Source organism: Carettochelys insculpta, chromosome 2 (genome assembly GCF_033958435.1).
Source record: "Carettochelys insculpta isolate YL-2023 chromosome 2, ASM3395843v1, whole genome shotgun sequence".
In the NCBI taxonomy this organism is placed as follows: domain Eukaryota; kingdom Metazoa; phylum Chordata; order Testudines; family Carettochelyidae; genus Carettochelys; species Carettochelys insculpta.
The window spans coordinates 39,820,434-39,838,275 of record NC_134138.1 but is presented as its reverse complement, the minus strand read 5'-3'; the positions used below and the strand labels follow the sequence as shown (position 1 = coordinate 39,838,275).

Here is a 17,842-nt window from a genome sequence, read left to right as displayed (position 1 = left end):
AAAGTAAGTTAAGTGTTCTACCAATCACACTCAGTAACAAGAGATTGAGGGAGGCAGGGGGAGAGATCTACTCTTTATACCATTACACAACGGCATAAGGCAGCAGAGAAGGCACGTGCTGCTCAAATGGATACCAAGAAGGGCGGGGGGTGTGTGTGTGTGGAAATCTGTCACTGGTCTACTGAATGTGCACACATGTAAAGTGAAGTGAAATGAACCTGTGTCATCAAGAAGTCTGTTGATTAAGTGGCAGCTGCAATGAGGATTTAACACTCATTGATGAAAATAATAATTTCCTAGAATTAGCACTATGATTAGCAGTTTGACAAAGCATAAACTTTGCCTGGGAGTTCAGACTGTTAGCAGGGTAGTAAATAAAATAATAATAATTACAAGTCTAAGGAAGTTGCTTTATTTTCAGAGCGCTCTACTGGAATTTACTTTGGAGCAGGGATGGGTCAAAATATTCACTTGTATCCATGCACATGGTGCACTTGTAAGCGGAAACTAGATAACTGAAATAGTTGTGTTACAGAGACAAGCAGCCAACCTTATATTTGGGACTGCACGATAAATGATGAAAGTAAAATGTGGTATGTGAAAGGAACAAATTAATCTATGTGCAAAGTCCTTCCACATTTAGAAACTTTGTCATGCACAGAAAACAGAAACCTTTTATAAAAAATGCACAATCTTCAGAGTTAGCGACATATTTAAAGAAAATTAAACACACACAAGTTTTGTCTGACAGACACGATACCTAGCTTTTCTTCAGAAGTTTCTCGGTTAAAAAAATACAAATAAAAAGCCATTTAATGATGTACTTCCAGAAGCTGAGACAAAAACAAAAAGGTGCAGTGGTATAGTTGTCTGTTCAGCATGCTAATGATAATATCTGTATTCCTGGTAACAGCAAGCATGATACCTACACCCTTAAATTACATTACATTAAAAGCACTGTAACAGATTGTAAATACAAATCTACATTTTCAATGACCAATGTCTCAAATTCTCAATCCTACTCCCACTTGGTCTGTCTAATCATTCTCTTTGAGAAGTGATGCTGCACTTTTCCCCTAACAAATGTATGTATGCATGCCTATAGACTAACAGAATTCTTACTGAATTGTAACAGAGATGTAGCCATGTTAGTCTGTACGCCAACAAAACAAAGCAACAGAAGTGCAGCATTTTAAAGACTAACAAAATGATTTATTCTGTGATAAGCTTTCGTGGGACAAACCCACTTCTTCAGATCACAATGAAGTGGGTCTCTCCCTCGAAAGCTCATCACTGAACAAATCATTTTGTTAGACTTTCAAATGCAGAATTCTTACCGCTCACTTGTTTTTACATATAGTCAGCCACATTTCATGAAGCCTCGCACTATGCTTGATGGGAAGATTCATTCAAATATAGTCAACTAGCAGATTCACCTGGCATTGTTTGGGTCCTCAATTTTTTTTTTTTAAATAAAGAAAAGTATTCATGTCTTATTTAAATGACTTTTCAAAACTAGTGTTATTTTCATGAAGTTAATTTTATTTCAGATTTCTTTAAAACTGGGACTGTTAATGTTTAATTTTTTTTTAGTAATGTTTTAAAATGGGAATTTAATCAAGTATTTTTTTGTTCAGCCCTAGGAACTCTTATTTGTTATGTTTTAACAATAAAGGACAACAAGTCAATTTGGTTTCCAATAACATTTTCTTCCAGTTTTCAGACCTTAAGCATTGATTCATCTGTGCCAAAACAGAACTTCTCCAAATGTCTCCATTTTATCTCTTTTCTGCACTGTTTATTGAGAAGCAATCCTATTCCAGATTCATCCTATTTGTCTTGCTTATCTAGGTTCAGTCTCTTTTAACATTCACATAGTTATGTCAATTTGGAGTACTGTACTCAATTTAGTGATTGCGTCTCACAAATCCAAACAGAAAAGGGACAATCTCAATTCCAGGCACATCCCATTTTTCTGGCAAAGCAACATAAAGGTTTGGTTGTAAGTTATAAGAGGAAGCTGTATACTGAATTTGGTGGCCCTAACTCATCCATTTAGGAGGCATGCTTGATCAGACAGTCCTCCTCCAAAATATATAGTAGATTATTCAAACAGTTTCAGAACCACTCTCCAATGTTATTGATTCAGTAAGGGTTCTTTAAAAATTACAATACTAATTTACATCAGAACATGGAGTGAAGATTTTACTTGGTTCATATGTATTTTAGGGTCAGTTTTTGCTGCAACTTATTCATGCTGCAAAGTACCTTGTTCCACGAGCAGTCCAGCTAAAATGAACTAAGAACAGTGTTCATCAATGGGAACAAGGACTGAAAAATTTGGAGCTGGTGATTAGTACTTCTCGTACAACTGCAATTAGTGCTTACATCTGGGAACTGAAAAGAGACTAATTTCAAATAATCCTCAACATATGTATTGGACATATATTCCCCAAAGATTAAATCTGCACACTTATAACATGGGAGGGATATATAACTGCTCTCTCTTTAGAATAAAGTCAATACACAAGTTGTAACATTTTGCCTCACTTTCCCAGCTCACTGTTTGTGCAGGAAGCAAGTGAAAGAGAAAGGGGTATGCTTTGCAATCCACTCAATCTTTTTCTTTTACAGGTGTTTGTACTCCATAGAAATTTTTAAAATTAAAAATAGACCTTTGGGTTTATCTTTAAAAAGGTACCTCAAAACGTAACAAAAATTCGTTTTAATTTTTTTACACATATTAAAACATTAGTCAGTTCTGCCTGACAGCATAACATGACAAAAATGCACAAGACTTTAAGCATGCTTTAAAATGACATTCAGCAAAGTATTTAAATTTAATAAATAGCATACAGTCACACACAAATACGTTTTCATACTGAATTATTAAGCTTACTAAAAACAGACTGGCAAAGAATAAATAAGACAGTAGTTGACTTTTTTTCTTTTTGTTTTGAAAAGATGCATATTCTTGCTATCAGGTTAGTTGCCACATATTTACCTGCTTATCACAATGTTGGAAATTATAAACAATTTTTCCACTGATCTATTTTGCTCCAACTTGCAATATTACAAAAAATTAAAAATGGAAACAAAGGGTTTGTTGAACAATCAGTCTGAAACCAAGTAAACCAATTTTAAATACAATGAATAAATAGGGATTTAGTAAAGGAAATTCAGTTGTAACAAAATGCAGCGTCCCAAGAAAAGAGCCATGGAAACATATAGTAATTGCAACATTATAGAATAGTACTTAAAGTGATAGTGCTTGTGCACTAAATTCAGAAACCTCCATATGATTTTAGTGCAAATTTCCTGAAACCAAACATGCTTTATACCCTATGCTACTAGGGAAAGATCTATTACTGGTTGGAACGTATCCTGTTTAAGTGTTTGTACCTATACCAGACATGAATGACCTGGGATTTTATATTCTACTCTGTTGTACCATAGTGTATTGCAATTTACTAAATGTTGTGTTATAAAGGGTATAAAAAGGCTTCTGCCATCAGTTTATCTCACTGTACCTAAATTTCATACACCGTCTTTCGAAGTTCTGAAAAAATGAAAGTGTTATGGTAAAAGTTTCTCCCTTTGAAAAAGTTCACCTGATGTAATTCAAGAATTTAGACAAAGTGTTATATAAATCTCAAAAGGAAAAATACATATTTTTACATTAACAATCCTTACCAGCATTTAGTATATTAAGTTACAAGTATGTTGTCAATAATACAATGGATTCACTCTCCAAAGGAAAAATTGTGTACAAATTAACCTGTTAATATGGGGTAAACAAACAGGCAGTCAGTAAGTTTTGAGTAGCCATGTTTCTATTGGGTACTACAGTACCAGGATAAACTAATTTGAAACTAAATGGATGAACACTGGATACTTAAAGAGTAGCTTGTTTATAACTGGATACATTTATACCAAGTCAATAAAATGTTGACTTTAGTAGTCCAGAGTTACCCAGTACAAGAAATGTTTATTCAACCATGCAGGCAAAAACATGTTTATCACAAGATTTTGCCCTGGACTTTTAAAACTAGAATCTAGTTTTCTTAAATAAGTACAAAACAATGACTGATATTTCTCCAACTTGTATACAATCTCCCCATTCAATTCGTACCTAACAAAGTAACAATGCCTCATCATCACTCGTTTCATTTTTCAGTGCTGCTTCTAAGCATGTGTCGGGTATCTGGGCGGTGTGTACAATACCACAGCGCTCACACGGGCCATCCCGTTTACATGACCTTACTCCATGATGCATTGCACTGTAAGGCTGCCTAACCCCTTGTCCTTGATCTGAGGAGAGATCAAGAAGAGGTCTTGAACAGTCATTCATATCAAAGTCCGATGCTACATCAGAAACTGGAATTAACATTTCAACATCATCATCTTCATCTCTTCCACTTACCCCATTATCAAGCTGTCTCAAAGGACTTTGGTTCTGATTTACTGAGCTTGATCTCCCTAAAGTAAAGCGTACCCAACGTAATCCTTGAGTCATACGACTTAGTGCACTAGCAAGCTGGTGGCGTGCTGGACTTGCACTCGGGGGTTCTACACTTGTCATTTCTCTTCCATTATCTGGATTGCCTCCACTCGTATTCTGAGCTGAGGAACTTCCACATGCTCCTACTGTTGCTTCTATTGCTGCTGAAGGTGGAATTTTTTGAGGCAAAGTGGCACCAACACCACCAACTGCTCCTGCTGTGTCTCGTCTTTCATTTTCTGTGTCTGTGTCATCAGATTCAACTGAAAATAGACTTCTGTGAGTATTACTTCTTGCAGCATCTCTACTACTGTTCTGACTGGCAACGTCATCTCCATCCGATGAGACTAATGCCACTGATCCAGAATGACGGGACCTTGCAAAATTAAAAATTCTATTCCAAATATTATTTGACCTGCCAGCAATTGGAAGTCTGATTGAGGTAAATCCAAGCTGTGATCGCACAGCTACTCTCAGATTTTCCAAAACTGAAGCCTGAAAGAGAGAGACAAGTTAGTCACTGAAAGCTGATGGCATGCTAGAAACAGAGAAAGATATAGCCTCCTGCCCAAAGGAGCACATAATCTAAATAAGAGAGATAAATCTAGGTGCTGTGATGCCACAGTGACAAGTGTGTGATAAAAACCTATAGCCCAGGCAATACAAAGGCTGTAGATAAACTCTTGAAATGCTGCTGGAATATTTCAGAGATTAAAGACTTCAATAAATGCAATTTTTTGAAGGATTTAAATGGAGAGATTGGGCATATGAGAAACTGCAAACTATTCTAAGCATTAAATTGGTATGGAACGCGCATATCCTGCAAGGTATGGAAAATACTATAAATGTGACAACTAACATGCAAGCTTGGTTGGGGAAAGAGCAAATTAGAACAGTATTGTACAGGAGATGGGGCTTTGCAATATTCAAGGGCCTGTATGAGGTAAGTAGACATAAAATGGGATGTAAGGAGGTCAGAACAGCAATAGGGGAAGGTACAGGAGCCACACAATGAAGTGAAGGGAGGCTGAAGCAGTTGAGATAGAAGATAAGCAAAGTATCAAGAATGTCTTATTTGGAAGGTTAAATATAAAATAATGGGTTTTAGTGGTGTGACAAGATTTGGTACATATTTTGGGTCTGTAGGAGGATGGAGACAAACTGGAAATTTCTAAACTTAGGTAATAATGAAGTCTATACACTAAGGGTAAAGTTTTCAAAAAACAGGAGTCAAAAAGTTTGACATCTAAACAAACAGCTGGTCATTTTAGAAGTGCAGAGCAGCCAGCATCTTCTATTAATCTCAGCAAGAACTTCTTGAAACTGAGCACTTCGGGGGGGCAGGGGGGAGGAGGAAAAATCAAGCTGCCTATATAGATGCCCTTGCTGTAGATGTGTATCCTCTTTCTTATTTCTGAAAAATCACACAAAGTCACTAGTAACTTTGGAAAATCTTCATCATATAGTTGTATCTTAAATTCTGCACAAGTGTCTGCAAATGCGAAGTGCGTCTGTTGATCAAGACATAACGAATACATACTTAAGACAACCTGATTTAAGATTAAAAAAATAGTATGAAAAGTTCTTTAAAACTTTGCATTGGACGTGATTCTCTTTTTTATACCAGTTTCACATCAGAATAACTACTGACATCAAGAGAAATTAGGAGTATATCCATTTTTGTAATTGAAGGAAGACAATCCTTTATGACTAACTCTGGCAAATGACAGGAACTTTAAAGTATCCCAGCATAAGTTGGCAGGAAATTTATAAACAATTCAGATAATATTCTCTGCAACTTCTTAGCGCACACCTATTTTTTAACGTTGCACCTGTTCCTAAGCAAGAGTTTCTCAGCAGTTGGCAAAGAAATGAAATTAGCTCTCAAATGCTTGCATATTTTGCATTATAGAAGTGTGGGCTAAAATTTTACAAGGTATCAAAGTAGATCTGAGTTGTTCCTTGAGAGGTATCCTTCAATTCTCATATTATGTTGATAGAGGAATTCTCAGAATCTATGGAAGAAGCCACTGTGATTTGTTGTCCCTAAAGTCAGAAAAGACCTTATCCTGTGCAGCACATCCTATTGAATTATGACAGGCTTTAGTAAAAATACTAGCTAACCAACTGCAGGTCATATTCTCAGCTATATAAACCCCAAACAAACAGGATTCATTTAAGATAATTGTTTAAAACAACCATAATACCAGAAAAAACGGTTATTCACTTTTGTAACTATTGTTCTTTGAGATGTGTTGCTCATATCTATTCAGATTAGGTGTGTGCATGTCACATGCATGCCTGTCACAATTTTACCATACATGCTAGCTGTTGGATTGGCTGTGGAGACCCCCAGAACGGCACTGTTGCAGAGCCCTATATATGACCCCGCCAACCCAACTACCCCTCAGTTCCCTCTTGCTGGCTACTCTGACGGTGGGGAAGGAGGGTGGGTATCAAATACATATGAGCGACATCTCAAAGAACAGTTACAAAGGTGAGTAACCATTTTTATTTCGAGTGCTTGCTTGTAGCTATTCAAGTTAGCTAAATCACAAGCCATACCCAGGAGTAGGGGTTGGAGTCAATGCATGGCTGAATTAAGAAAGGTGGCCCCAAAGGCTGCATCCCGTCTAGACTGCTATACAATCACATAGTGGCTATGTCTACACTAGGCAAAAACTTTGAAATGGCCATGCAAATGGCCACTTCAAAGTTTACTAATGAAGCGCTGAAATACATATTCAGCACCTCATTAGCATGCAGGCGGCCGCGGCACTTGGAAATTGACGCGGCTCGCCGCCGCGCAGCTCCTTTTCTAAAGGACCCCGCCTACTTTGAAGTCCCCTAATTCCCATCTGCTCATAGGAATAAGGGCACTTTGAAGTAGGAGGGGTCCTTCCGAAAAGGAGCCCTGTCTGGACGAGTCGCGCGGCAGCGAGCTGCGTCAATTTCAAAGTGCCGTGGCCGCCCACGTGCTAATGAGGCACTGAATATGTATTTCAGCACTTCATTAGTAAACTTTGAAGTGGCCATTTGCATTTCCATTTCGAAGTTTTTGGCTAGTGCAGACACAGCCAGTGTGACGTAAAAGTCTGGGAAGAGGACCATGTTTCAACTTGACAGATTTCCTGGAAAGGTAAATCATACAGGAGGGCAGTTGAAGAGGCCTGAGCTCACCTATCGTGTGCCATAATAGGTGTCAGGGTAACCTTAGTGAGATCATAGCATGTTCATATAGAGGACATGATCAGGAAGAAATGCGTTGCAGTGAAGCTGGGAGCCCTTTCATACAATCATTAATAGCCACAAAGAGCTGCAAGGTCTTGATCCTTTAAATGTACAAGGCAAGTTCCTGACTCAGAGACAGTGCAGTTGCTGTTTAGTGCAGAGGCTTACGATAGAACACAGGAAGGAAAATGTCCTGGCCAGCACGAAAGCTGAAGACCATTTTTGGAAGGAAAGCTAGGTGAGGGCACAGTTGAATCTTGTCCTTATGGAACACAGTTAATGTGGAGCTCAGTCAAGTCTGAGCACTGTGTGGACAGCTCGCAGTTGCTGAGGACGTGTCACAAGTGTTCTGAGAGTGACTGTTCAATGGGGTTTAACCGTGAAGCTGCCAAGCCATGAGGTGAAGGGAGCAAAAATCCGGGTGGCAGAGATGACCATGGTCCGATGTGATGAGGTCCAGAAGCAGGGGAAGCCGAATGGACAGAAGCAGCAAGAGCTCCATCAGCCTGGGGTATCAATACTAACGAGCTCAAGCCAGGGATATCAGGATAACATCTGCCACGTCCCTGGGAATTTTGAGATCTAGTGCACAAGGGGGTACGGAGGGAGGGGGCAGGGCAGCTCCAAGCTTCACGGTATCAGGAATGCGTCTGCTAGGGAGCCAGGAACGAGGCCCTGCAAGGAGCAAAAGTGAGGATATTTGCAGTTGCTCTGATACGAAGAAGACATCCAGACAAGGAAAGCCCCGTTTTTAGAAGACAGAGTGGAGGACATCTGCATGAGGTGACCACTCGTAAGTGTGCAACTGGTGACTCAGGTGGTCTGCTGATTGGTTCTGGACCCCCTGGGAGATAAGATGCCTCCAGGTGGATACAATCAGCTATACAGTTCCCACAGGTGCAGAGCTAAATGAACAGAGCAGGGAGGAGTGTACACCTCCCTGGTGGTTGATGTAGTACATGACCGTGTTATTGTCTGTTAGGATCACAAACACAGCAGCTGCAGAGGTGGGGTAGGAAGACGAGATAAATTCGGTGAATGGCCCGAAGCTCATACTCTGCGAACAGCCCCACTCCATTGAAAGGGGGCTTCTGGACAGTTTCTTGGACCTTCAGCAAGAGACCAGACAGCTGTAAGGTGATGACCAAAGCAACAGCCCTGGCAGCGGCATCCCCTGAGTCTATGTCAGCTTGGAGGCAGGCGTGGGACACTCCTTTACCACCCTTCAGCATGGGGCAGTACTCCTTCAGCCAGTTTTCAGTTAACGAGTCCTTAAGTTTAAGGTGGAAGGCCCAAGAGTTGTAATTATAGCAGCTCAAGATGACCAGTTTGTTAGCCACCCTGAGCAACAGTTCCACACCCTCCACCCCCCTGGGAATAGATTTTTCCTTCCAAATCCTTAGATTTGGGGGAGGCTAAATATAGAGGTACTCATACACCTTGAGTAGCACAGAATATTTACATTCTACACCCTGAGCGGTTGATGGAATGAAGACAGGGGCTTGCCAGATGGTGGTGGTGGAAGTACAGAATAGTTTCATTGAACTGAAGGGCTACACGTGAAGGTCCCTCCAAAGTGAGGATGTCCATCGTGGGGTCATCTGACTTAGCAAAATCCTCCACAAGAAGGTTGAGACTGTTAGCTGCCTGGCAAAAGAGGTCCTGAAGTGCTCAGAAGTCTGTAGGGAAGGGACCTGAGACAGAGATGCCCACCACTACCTCATCTGAAGAGGAGCTGGAGGAAGCTAAAGGGGGCACCAAGCTTTCAGCATTCTGGGGTTGCTTGGGTGGCAAGGTGCAAAGAGCTTTCTCGGGAATAGTGGTCGATTGAGGATCCTTTGGCAGGCAACTGACAGCAGCCTCAGGTGCCTGGGGGATGGTCGAGGGCTGAGGCATGATGACCTGTGCTTGAGTGGTATGCCCAAGGTGTCCAGAATTGCCATTGGAGTGGCCTGGCCACTGAGAAGCCCCCATGTCCTGTGCAGGCCCAGGTCTGCCAGAATTGAGTGGTACGATAGGCCTGAGACCTCCAGGAAGGAGGCAAGCAAGGTTCAATGGGAAGGCCATGGTCGTGCCAACCCAGCAGGAGCTGTGGAAGAAGGGAAGCAAAATGTGCAGAGCTAGGACTGGGAACGCTGACAAGACTGGTGAGGAGAGTGGGACTGGCCTCGAGAATAAGATCAGTGCCAGGAATGAGATAAATAGGATCAGCATGCTGAGCAAGACTTGTGCGGGGAGATAGATTGATGTGTTGAGCAGAACCAATACTGAGACAGAGACCAGTAAGCTGCAGATGGGCGCTGAGATTGGCATCAATGTGCCAAATATGACAGGTGCTGAGATTGGGACTGATACACGGAATGAGACTGGTGGGGAGAACGGCATGTCGAATGGGACCAGCATGTCAAGTGGAACCTGTGTGCTGAGCAAGAACACCGCCAAACAGCACCTGCACATTCTAAGGAATGGGGCTGAGATGGCTGACCCCTGGAACTGGGATGACGGGTGGAAGAGCTTGAACTAGAACAGTGCCAGGAAGGATGCTCATCCAAAAAGGCAAGGTGCTGAGTGTCTGTGTGGTGGGCACAACATGTTGAAGATCCGGAGACACAGCCATCCACCATGGAGGCCCTAAAATGGGAGCAGTCATGCAAGGAACAGGATGGAGATCAGTGCCATGAGTACAACTGTGAATCAGCCCAATCATGCCATAAATGGACAAACCAGGATTCTCAGCAGTCCCAGGACTCTGAGTGGCCAGACACCTGAGCTGGGATGGGTGAACCTTGCTGCATGACAGAGGCCTCAGTCTGAGCTGCGAGTGCATCATTTTGGTGAGTCCCTGCACTGCCTGATATGCGTCCAGTGTGGTGCTGTCTGCGTTGAGACTGATGGAGCTGGTGCTGATAACTTGAAAGCCTTCAAGGCCCATGCTGAAGAGTGAGAGGGACATCATGCCAGAACCTTCTGGGACTGCTGGTGCTGAGAAGAGTCTATCTTCAGTGTTGGGCCTGGGGTCAAAGGTGGCATGATGCACACTGAACAACCCAGTGCAGTTGAAGTGCCAACTCCATGAGGAGCTGACAGAGACAAAAGTCATGCTCCTTGCAAGTCCAGGTCTTAAAAGCCTTGCAAACTGATCACTTACCAGCCTGATGAGCTTCTCCTTCAGGTAGGAGCTATGTTGCTTGAAGCCCTGGGACTCTGTCATGCCCCAATCCCTGTAGGGAGACCCTTCTCTACCCCCTGACTGCCTAACAACCTGTGGAACTCCTTGCCGGAGGAGGCTGTGAAGGCCAGGACTCTATTAGGGTTTAAAAAAGAGCTCGATAAATTTTTGCAGGTTAGGTCCATAAATGGCTATTAGCCAGGGGTAGAGTATGGTGCCCTAGCCTTCAGTACAAGGGCAGGAGATGGATGGCAGAAGATAAATCACTTGATCATTGTCTTCTGTTCTCCTTCTCTGGGGCACCCGGCATTGGCCGCTGTCGGCAGACAGGATACTGGCCTGGATGGACCTTTGGTCTGACCCAGTATGGCCATTCTTATGTTCTTATGTAACATTAAAGAACAATTTAATGTAGTTTAATTTAATTAGTTTAAATGGGTGTGAAGGCCACTCTGTAGTGCATATGGGGCATGGAGAAGAAGGGGATGTTACATCCAGAGTGGATAATTTTCAGGACTCATCAAGTCCAAGCTAATAGCTTCTCAGTTGATAAGGACTGGTCTTAAATGATGTGGAAAGAATGGAATGGTTACATCAGGCGCTGGGTCACGTGAAGTGTTTTTTAATGCCCTCAACAAAGGTTCAAATCTGATTATCGGAGGTTAGAGATTGTGTGTTGGGTATCTGGATGCCCAGCAACCTGAACATGATACAAGAAAATCCTTCACTGAATGCATTTGTTGGTGTTTGCTTCTAAGGGTAGATCTTCTACTGTGTTCTGGATCTCTTGCAGGAAGGCAGAGGGAACAGCTATGAAGCATAGTACATGCCAATGGCTGTAGCCGTGGATCTGGCCACTGCATCCAAGATATCAAGGGTGGCTTGTAGGGCTGTACAAGAGGTACGCTGGCCCTCGGAAGTCAGATTTGTACTTTTGTCTCTTTTTCTCTGGAATGTATTGATTAAAATAATCAAATTTCAATAGCTTTTTCATCATATTTTGACAGGAACACTGCAGATTTTGCCACTTAGAATAGTAGAATGGATGAGGCATACGCTTTGTGGCTAAAGGAGACCATGCCTTTGTGGTCTTTGTCAGACAGGGCAAACAAACTGTTTTGTTTTCTGGGCTGGTTGCCTTGACTGCTACAGTCTGAACCTCTCCAATCTGGAACTCGTGTGCAGCAAACTCCGTAATCTGGAATAATTTTAGTTAGCCAGATGACCACTTACCATGGGTGTGGTCAAGTTTCTCCTCATCCCATAAAATTTGTTTACAGCCACCAGTCCTGGCTCTCAGTATTCTGTAATGTTATCCTGTAATTTACCCTTAAAATGTCTTCTAAGAGCCAAGTAAGCTGTGGAAGTGTTAGTAACGTACTAGAAAATATTGACCTCCTGTCATCTGGCAAATTCTCTCGTGTAGCACCGGTCAGGTACTGCGGGTGCTGGCGAGAGAGGTTCAACCTGTAGTGACTTAAGTGCCAGATGTGTGAAGAGGAACTCTGCCTTTAGTGGAAATGAAGCATTTGCAGTCTATCTACTTGCTGGTAGAGGTTACGGTGGCCAGTGTCTGCCTGATGTACTTGGTTGGTTGCAGGATAGCTGCATTAATAGGTTGGGGAATTCTGGAAGAGGTTGCGACTTGTGCTGTTTTGTGCTGTGTTGAGCTCATCCGTCATTCTTATAGATGTTTCAGGCAATGTAGTTTCTTAAGTGGTGCACCTAAGTACCAAGCATAACTGATGAAGTGGCATCCCCAGTCTACTGTTGTAGTGTTTGCAGTGGTAGAGCTGCTTCATCACAAGACGCAGAAGGGGTGCAACTCGGTCTCTTTGGGGCATATCAGGAACTGTGACTCCTTTTATGGAGGTCCCATGTGACCCCATATAGCCAATAGGATGGAAACGGCATAGGTGGTCCCAACTATGGGCGGAACACACCATGTTAAGAATGGTGGTGCATGTGGAGGCCGCATGTCTTCCCATATACTGGGGAAGAAATGGTTTAGGGCTGGTGCTCATGGTCATTGTTATCCTTGCTGGAGAAGGGGGGTAGCAGTTGGAGGGGACAATAGTTTGATATTGGACTTGGAGATAAATCAGGGTCCAGGAGAGAAGATCCAGGTGAGTGGAAATGAAGCATTTGCAGTCTATCTACTTGCTGGTAGAGGTTACGGTGGCCAGTGTCTGCCTGATGTACTTGGTTGGTTGCAGGATAGCTGCATTAATAGGTTGGGGAATTCTGGAAGAGGTTGCGACTTGTGCTGTTTTGTGCTGTGTTGAGCTCATCCGTCATTCTATAGATGTTTCAGGCAATGTAGTTTCTTAAGTGGTGCACCTAAGTACCAAGCATAACTGATGAAGTGGCATCCCCAGTCTACTGTTGTAGTGTTTGCAGTGGTAGAGCTGCTTCATCACGAGACGCAGAAGGGGTGCAACTCGGTCTCTTTGGGGCATATCAGGAACTGTGACTCCTTTTATGGAGGTCCCATGTGACCCCATATAGCCAATAGGATGGAAACGGCATAGGTGGTCCCAACTATGGGCGGAACACACCATGTTAAGAATGGTGGTGCATGTGGAGGCCGCATGTCTTCCCATATACTGGGGAAGAAATGGTTTAGGGCTGGTGCTCATGGTCATTGTTATCCTTGCTGGAGAAGGGGGGTAGCAGTTGGAGGGGACAATAGTTTGATATTGGACTTGGAGATAAATCAGGGTCCAGGAGAGAAGATCCAGGTGAGTGGGAAATTGTAAAGTCTGTGAGGTGGAAAAACCGTTACTGCATCGCGTGAGGTCAGGCCAGCAGTGAAACCAAGCAATCCTACTGTAGCTCGCTTGGGGTGTGGGTATATGTCTGAAGCACTGAGAGCCCCATAGGTGGTAAATGTTGTATTGGTGCTTCAGAGCTGTGACAGCTCTGGTGCAGTGCCAGTGCTATGTATTAAAGCAACGCTGAGAGTTCAAAGGGAGCTTTCAGCAGTTTGCTTTGTCTGACCCCTGGCTTTGTGTATCAGTGTGTCAGAAGCAGAGTCCCCCACCTTTCTTTTAAATAAATGAAGAAACAGTCTGGGTTTGAAAGCTGGGGTGGGAGGAGCTAACAGATAAAAGTGGGAATAAAAGAATCACTTGTACAGTGCAGGATATCAGGACTGTGGCTTTCTGTCTCTTACTGGGAACAGTAGAAAACGAACTGAGGAGCCCCAGGCTGTGCATGTGCTATTCAACAATGATAGCTTACAGAGAGCCTGGGGAGAGGACATGGCTGTTAAAAATCTCAATCAAAGGTGTACCTTTGAAACAGACATCAAAAGGGGGCCAAGTCTAATATTTATTACATAGGTGAAGATGAGAATCCTATCCACAGCTAACAATCACTGCTGAATATGCAGCATTTCCAGACAGAGGGAAGAGCAGTCTTTGCCAGGATAAATATGGAGGACATATCTATTGTTGTATGTGTCTCTCTGCCTGCTTCCATCCATTAATCTAGCTGTTCCATTTCAGTTGAATAGACACTATTAGGAAAATAACATCCACCCAATTTCAATGCCAAACTACCTCATTCACATATGAAACCTGGAATCTGAGATCATTAAATAGCTCTAAGGTGAGTTAACATTAAAAAGTCCGGAGCACGGGTAGCTCTGTGTTAGAGTTACACCTGAATGCTCAAGTGGAAGACCCTACCTTTTAACTTAAGACAAAATATTTAACATTGGCTACAAGTGTTTATTGGCATCATAGTATATAGATGCACTTTACGTCAGTTGGACTGATACCAAATGACATTTTCCTGAAAATAGTAAATATTTTGCAGTTCACCAAGCATCCCCAAAAGGCTTCATGAGAGAGTAACTAGTCAATGAAGTATCAAGAGATTTTAAGATGTACAGTTAAAGGGATATTTGAGGAAAGATGTTTTAAGTTTTTCTTTAAATGTATAGGCAGGGCTGGGTACTGAAAGATATAGGCACAACTATTAGACACCTTACACACACAGAATTTTAGCTCTAGACTGCATCAACGTGAGTATGTACAAGGAATACAAATTGTGGTGTGCACACAAAACTTTAATTCTGACTTTTCCCAACTTTTGCGTGCTTGACTTCGCAACTGTAATGTTATTTGTATATAAGCTATACTCAACATCTACCACTACACCTACCAGTTGTAACCTTTCATGTAACATGGCCTTTGCTATTGTGAGATACTGACATTTCTTTAAAAAATTGTTTAAACGGATAGAAAAGTGATTCAGTTGTATGTGGTTATGATGTTCAGTATTTAAAAGTAATTGTGGGACAAAAATACAGGTTGAACCTCTCTAGTACAGCACTCTCTGGTCTAGTAATATCAGTGGTCGAGCATGATTTTAGTTAGCCGGAAGTCCACTCATCACAGGTATAGCCACATTTCCCATGGTCCCATAAAGTTTGTTTACAACCACCAGTCCTGGCTCAGTGTTCTGTGCTATTATTTAGCTTTAATTTACTTTAAAGGTCTTCTAAGAGGCCAGTGAGGAGTGGACGTGCAGGTAAAACTGCTAGATAATATTGAGCTGGTGTGTTCCAGCAAGTTCTCTGGTTCAGCCCTAGTCAGGTCTGGAGGGTGCTGGACTAGAGGTTCCAATCTGTACTGCTGTGGCTGAAAAAGTGATAAACCTCAAAACTCATAACAGTAGTCAGAAAGTAAGTCTGCAAAAAAATTAAGGGAGAGGGCTTGCTATTTTGGGATAATCAGAAACATCTTACCTGGTTTGGTGAACAAACAGGAAAATCTTCAACTGGTGGAATTAAGCCTTGAGCAATCAACTGCCCATAAGACGGGGGAGCTTCTCTCCTTAACAACTCAGCCTCAACCCTTGACAATTGAGTTTCAAATGATCTTTCAAGAAGAATAGAAAGTTATATAGTAAGTAAACAGCAGTCATGTTTTCATACATGAGGTTAGACCATATGAAGATTGATCAGATTGATATTTATAGTAGGAAAATTTTTAATTCAGTTTGATTACACGATTACATAAATCCAGTGCTATTCTCAGCGTAAGAGTGATGACAAAAGCAGCATTCTAATTAACAATGAAACAAGGGAAATTTTAACACAGGGAGAGGTAAACACGGAAAAGAACAAGAAGCACTGGCACATGACAGTCCAAAACAGGCCAAGCAGAATGCAGAGAAATGCTGCCAGTTAGTCAACCATTGCAAAACTATTAAATTTTCATGTACTTCATAATGAAGCCACAGCTGAGAATTATTACCTCTTCCATTTTTTTCTATTGGGTAACCAAATCTGACATTTTAGCTGAGCACAGGCAAGTGATCAAAATTAGTCTTTAGAATCATTCCCCTCTATCACTGCCAAATAAGAATTTCAAAAATATGGAGAAGTAATAATACCACTAGAAGTTCTACCATGTTATATGTATATATTCAAGCATTTACCATGCAAGTTATAATTACAGTACTTTATCTTAGCTTTGGGAAAGTGTGTTACTTACCTTCGTTCAAACATCCTCAGTGAGTACAGCTTACAAGTACATCCCAGTGCAATGACAAGCAGCAATCCACAGATAAGACTCCCAATGACAGCTGCTGTTATTACCCTGGTGGGTACAATGACTGGGCAATTCTCTTCATCACTTCCATCACCACAGTCATCTTGAGAATCACATACCCAGCTCTCAAATACACAGCGATTATTTTTACAGTGAAAATTTCCAGGCTGGCAAAAGAAGCAGTTCTTCTCATCCGAACCATTAGGGCAATGATTCTGATAGTTGCAGCGATCTGAATGAGGATAGCAAACACCATTTCGAGAGCAAGGAAACTCTTCTTTTTGGCACATACTGCAGTTGGTTTCATCCCTTCCATTTGGGCAATGCCAATAGCCATCACAGCGCTGTTGCTCTGTGTAGCAACCCCAGTTTCCACCACATGGAATTTCCCAAGGCAAACAGAAGCCATCTACTTGATATGTAGCATTAAATCCTCTTGCGGCATTTACTTTGTCAGCACAAAAATGTACCCTTATCTGCCCAGAAGAAGAGACAACTGTAAGAGGTGCATGAGAGTCAAATGCAGTTAACACACGCAAAAGTTTACGTGGATTTTCCTCTAATCCATCATATATCTTTACATAGTCTCCATAACCAGCACCATCAAGTTTAAAGTCAGTGAAGCGTAAAATTACTTTGCGATGATCACCAGTGTCTATTAGCCAGGTGCAGTTGCTTCCAGGAGGATAAAAGTCTGGGTAATTGGGAGAACTGAAAGTACCATAAAAATATTTTAACCACTGCCCACATGTTGGCACATCACAGTCAACTTCATCTCCTAAGTCAAGGCAATCAATGTTTCCATCACATTTTAAAGATTCTGGAAGGCAAGTGTAAACTTTGGTGAAGCGGGAAAGACACTGAAACTGGTTGAAAGAACACGGTTGAAAGGAAGCTGCTGTTGGAGGATTAACTATGGCACAGATTTCTTCATCAGAGTTGTCTCCACATTCATCCATGTTATTACATTTCCAAGTTTCTGGAATGCATTTTCCATTAGCACAATGAAACTGGTTACAATCACATCTTGGTTCATCCAATTTCCCTGAAAACACACATTTAACAATGTTTAAATTAGGTAACTCCTAATAGACTCCAGAACTTTCTGATCATCATTTTGCATTAATTATAAATACTATGTGCTTATGGAGTACCTTATAATTGTCTCTGTAAACCACTGCAATCTCAAATACATCCAAACATAATACAGTATTTTAAACAGCAAATCCTGCCAATAAGGCAGTTTACACTTGAGCCTCCGGCGTTTGGAAATTAGCATAGCTCCACTGAAGCCAGAACCATGACAATTTACAACAGTAGAAAGCCTGGCCCCCTCTTCTGTATCAAAATACCAAAAATGATTAAATACTAAGGGTG

General features: G+C 41.8%; 1 protein-coding gene across 5 annotated transcripts in view; it reads right to left on the bottom strand.

Annotated features, from left to right (window-relative positions):
* Window positions 1-422: 422 nt before the first annotated feature.
* The window catches only part of LRP12 (LDL receptor related protein 12), a 93,762-nt gene continuing 76,342 nt past the window's right edge, over window positions 423-17,842 (bottom strand). For 2 of the 5 annotated variants that reach the window (XM_074986767.1, XM_074986769.1), the window contains 3 exons: window positions 16,409-17,510; window positions 15,658-15,790; window positions 424-4,996 (listed from right to left, as the gene is read on the bottom strand). In XM_074986767.1, coding sequence (XP_074842868.1) covers window positions 4,133-4,996; window positions 15,658-15,790; window positions 16,409-17,510 — 2,099 coding nt within the window. In that variant the 3' untranslated portion in view covers window positions 424-4,132. Of the gene's footprint in view, window positions 4,997-15,657; window positions 15,791-16,408; window positions 17,511-17,842 lie in introns of all 5 variants that reach the window. The other 3 variants (XM_074986770.1, XM_074986771.1, XM_074986768.1) reach the window with 3 other exon arrangements.